The 4,288-nt window shown below is 33.1% G+C and overlaps 1 protein-coding gene across 1 annotated transcript; it reads left to right on the forward strand.

The window, feature by feature from the left end:
• The first annotated feature begins 2,661 nt into the window (after window positions 1-2,661).
• Window positions 2,662-3,844, forward strand: LOC18586578 (putative F-box protein At3g16210). The gene has a single exon (XM_018129031.2). It carries the CDS (start codon window positions 2,688-2,690, stop codon window positions 3,813-3,815), a length of 1,128 nt encoding a protein of 375 aa, XP_017984520.2. The 5' UTR covers window positions 2,662-2,687; the 3' UTR covers window positions 3,816-3,844.
• The last annotated feature ends 444 nt before the right edge of the window (window positions 3,845-4,288 follow it).

The raw sequence follows: 4,288 nt of genomic DNA on the forward strand, positions 1-4,288 counted from the left end.
TCAACAATTTGGTACAAAAAGTTCATTGCCGACCATACAACCCACAGGATTTTAGTGCTTAAACATGATCCAGAAAGTAAACGAAGACAGTATTTCAGAAGCATCTAACTTTCTTGTTCAAATGTCTGTTGAAGTTTAGAGGAATCCTACATTCTCGAAAGGCTTCTCTTCCACAAGGCTTTAGTGATCTAAATTTACTCTGATGTAATTAGAAGCATATCAGTACAGTTCAGGTAGTTTTAGCAGTTCTTCTCAGTTGGAGTTGTAGCTCCAGAACCAATATGTTAAATGCTAAGCATCATAAAGTTATAATGAATGATGGGTTTTCGCGTTGCTAATTCGAGCATTTTGTAAATTACTATATAATCAATCCATGCATGATAATTATTAAAAAAAATATCGAGCAATGGTGTTAAAAATTAAGTAGCATTTATAAGCGTGGTTGAAGAAAAGAAACCTTAAGCATAACTAATTATTTGATTACTGTCGTAACGTGTCCATCCGAGAACTCGACCGTTAGATGTGAGGTGAAAAACAAATTTAGGAGTATGATGAAATAAAATCCACGAACGATACCATTTAATCTTAAGTTATCTTATTGTACCATTCCTTGATTTTATTCCTATGTTTCCTTAATCTTTACTTATTAATTAATTCTTTATTATGTTAGCTGATTGAATCTTTTAGTCGGTTTTACGGATGCACATGATGCGATCGTAGAATGATGTTATGTTTTGTTCAATTTTAAATGATGAGGTCGGCAATCTTTTATTGGAAAATTACTCGAAGACTATCCCAACATTTTGGTGAAGTATCGAAGTTTTCCTTACCTAGGGGTATCTTTAGAAGAACTCATCTCTACAAGCTCTACGAGAAAATCCCATAATCGGAATTTCCGTCTCATTAACAAGATAAACGTGGCATGTTATTACAGGATAAAATGATGATATGAACGTGTTTATTAATTTGGTTGGTTCGTTATTCATGCGATAATATGTTTAATAATTTAAACACCATGCACCATTTGATGCATTGGAATTTCTCCAAATAGTGCCGTTCAAGAGCCCCCTTTTTGTTTCCAATCACTGCCTCCTTTCTCCTTTCTTTTTCTTTTTTCATTTCTCCTCTCTCTTTCTCTCGATCTTTTTGTTTTGTTTTTTTTTTTGAAGGATTTTTTTTTGGATCATTTTCTCTCTGGTTTTCTCCAAAAGTTCTCCAGCCTGGTTCTCAATCAAGCTTTCCTTTTATGCCTGAGTTTCAAAAATGTTTCAGAGTTTGATTGTTCAAAATTTTGAACAATCAAAAGCCTTAAAGTCAAAATAAATCCACCAAAAATAATCATCCAAATCCTGACTGCCTGGGGAGTATTGAATGTTGTGTATTTTGTTGACAATGAAAGCCATGCCTTTCTATTTTTTCTATTTTTTAATTATTTTATTTTATTTATTATTTATTATTAATTTTATATTATTATTAAAAAAGGTGTCTACAATTACAATTATTATAATTTATTTCTGCAAGTTTGCCACAATTTATAAAGTTCAAACGTGTCATAACCATACAGATGAAAGAGTTTCCGTCTTTATATAATTTTCCTACTTGTGCTTTTATTGCGTTAGTGACATCAGTATAATTTTGCCCTCCTTATCTTGTAATTTTTGAAACCAGTTTTCAAATGAGTTCTCAAATATGGATTCATTACCGTTGAAAAATACCAAAACGGGCTTTTATTCTGGCATTTCCTGGTTTTGCCATTCCTAATCCATAGGAAAGGAAAGGGTGGGCCACCATCTATTCATGTCAAATCGAAATTACGAATAACACAATATCCACTCGGCAAAGTTTGAACCATCCTAGATGGTTCTGAGGGGGATAAAATCAAATTAATGAAAATATGAATTAAGTAACTGGGATTCCAATCAAAATAAGATGGGTAAATCACACCATACATGAGAGAGAGGGGTAGATACTCTAGACACAATACATGCAAGAGAAAATCAAAAAGGATAATCCTCCAATTAAGTCTATTATCTAATCTTTATTTCTCAACATATACATAATCCTCCAATATTTTAATGCTCATATATGTCAGTTAAGTCTTTTTTTTAATTAAACAATCATGAATTTTATTTTTTTGTGTAGCCAAAAAGGATTTGTATTAATAACATTAAATAAATTCAAGAAGAGTTCAATCAGAGCATTGAACAAAACTGCGAAAATAAAAAAAACAAAAAAAAAAAAGAGAAAATCCTAAAAGAGGATGAGACGAGCGTTACAAGAAAAAAACCGAGCCCACACATAAGCAGAAAAACAGCAAACAAAACAGAACAAGGAACAGAAAAAGCATAACTCCCAAAATAAATTAATAAGCATTCAATGACAACTTCTCAATAACTTTTGTAACCGTACAGGTTTGTTGCTTTTTTTCTTTGTTTTGTTTTTATTTATATACACATGTAGAATTGTTGATTGTCTTTTCGTTAAGCCTTCATCCAATTTTCTGTATTGTATATCAACTTCAAATGAAAAATATGTTTCTAGATCCCGAGAAGGTGGTATAAGAGAAAAGAAAGCCATCAAATTAAAGTCAAATACATAAATTTGACATCAATTAAGTTTTGATAATCTGATTTCTGTCAATTTTGGGTTTGGTAGCAGATTGAGATAGAGACAGGAAGAGAAAAGAAATGGCAACTAGAAGCGGCAAAGGGGATTGGCCTGACGATTTGTTGACTGAGATTCTCCTGCGGCTGCCCGTTAAGGCTATCATTCGTTTCAAATGCGTAGCAAAAACATGGTACTCTCTCTTTGAAAGCCCCAGTTTTGCTTCTCAGCATCTTAGTATTAGTAAGAAGAACAAGCGTTTTCTTATTTGCCATACCGATACTTCTGGAAACCTTGTTATGCGCTTGTTTGTGGATCAAACACTTGTTTCTTATCAAGATCTGTTTCCACAAATGCCCCAACATATCGGTGATGAATATCCCATTATTTGTATCTATGATGGATTACTTTGTTTATGTAATACCAAACCCAATTACATAACTCTATGGAATCCTTTCACGAGAGAATTCAGACTTCTCCCGCAATGTAATGAAAACATGCCGCCCCAGATCGAAACTTTTGGACATGTTATCGGATTTGGATGGGATTCTTTTTCAAATGATTACAAAGTGATTTACCAGCGGACCTATATTGATTTGGAGGAGGATATAGGTAAAACTCACCATGCAGTTTACAGGATGAGCACTGATTCTTGGAGGGTATTAGAAGGAAAAGATGTTGAAGCCTTTGAAGAATTAGCAATTTGTAACAGCGACAGCAACACGTGTGTAAATGGTGTTTATTATTGGGTGGCATTCAAGATTCTTCACTACCATAAGGTCCTTGCATTTCACTTTGGCAATGAAGTTTTTCAATTGATAGATTGGCCAACTGTTCCTGAACCTCAATATTCAAATGGGCAATTGTGTCGGCTACCTGACGATCGCATCTCTTTATGGATTTCTCATTTTGATGAGAACGGCAAAAGTAATGATGTTTGGGTGTTGAACGATGAGGGGCAGTACTGGACCAAACTTTTAAGTATTGGACCTCTTTTAGGAGTTGAGAGGATGTTCGGGTTTTTCAACAAAAAGATTAATGGTAGTATTAAGGTATTTGTAGAAGCTATAAGTGAACAATTATTGCTTTATGACCTTGATACCCAGGAATTCAAAGATCTCAATATTAGATTAAGGCAAGTTTGGGATTGCCTTGAAGTTTACACTTACGAGGAGAGTCTTGTTGCTCTCAGTAGAGATCGCATCTTGTAACAAATAGCCAAATATTAGTGATGAAGTGGTAATTGATGAAGGCCAAATGAATGAGTTTGTCTTTCAGGTTTTGGATATCTCTATATATATCGTTTTTCCTTTATAGGAAAGAATTATTGATTGATTTAAATATTCTTTATAAAGTTTATTTAGAATTAATTATTTTTTCTTTAAGTTAGCATTTTATTAATTTATTGTAAAGCAACTTAAAAATTAAAATCCTAACCAAACGAATTTAGCTTCAACTGATTAACTTGGTTTCAATTCTTGACCCTAGATCTCAAGTTGCTATTGGCAAAGCAAGTCGCCAGGTTTTTCTTTTATTTTAGCCAGTAAAAATCACTTCATTGAAATCACCACATGAGTCCAAATATACAAAAATAAAAAAAAATAAAAAAGAAGAAGAAGAGAAGAAGATGATGGAGTTGGAGAGAGATAGCAAAAGGAGAACAGGAAAAAAAGAAGACTGGTTG

This window comes from Theobroma cacao, chromosome 10, assembly GCF_053813885.1.
Source record: "Theobroma cacao isolate CCN51 chromosome 10, ASM5381388v1, whole genome shotgun sequence".
Lineage (NCBI taxonomy): Eukaryota > Viridiplantae > Streptophyta > Magnoliopsida > Malvales > Malvaceae > Theobroma > Theobroma cacao.

Coding starts and splice junctions, on each gene's coding strand:
- LOC18586578 (XM_018129031.2), top strand. CDS start 2,688: ATGGCAACTAGAAGCGGCAAAGGGGATTGGCCTGACGATTTGTTGACT.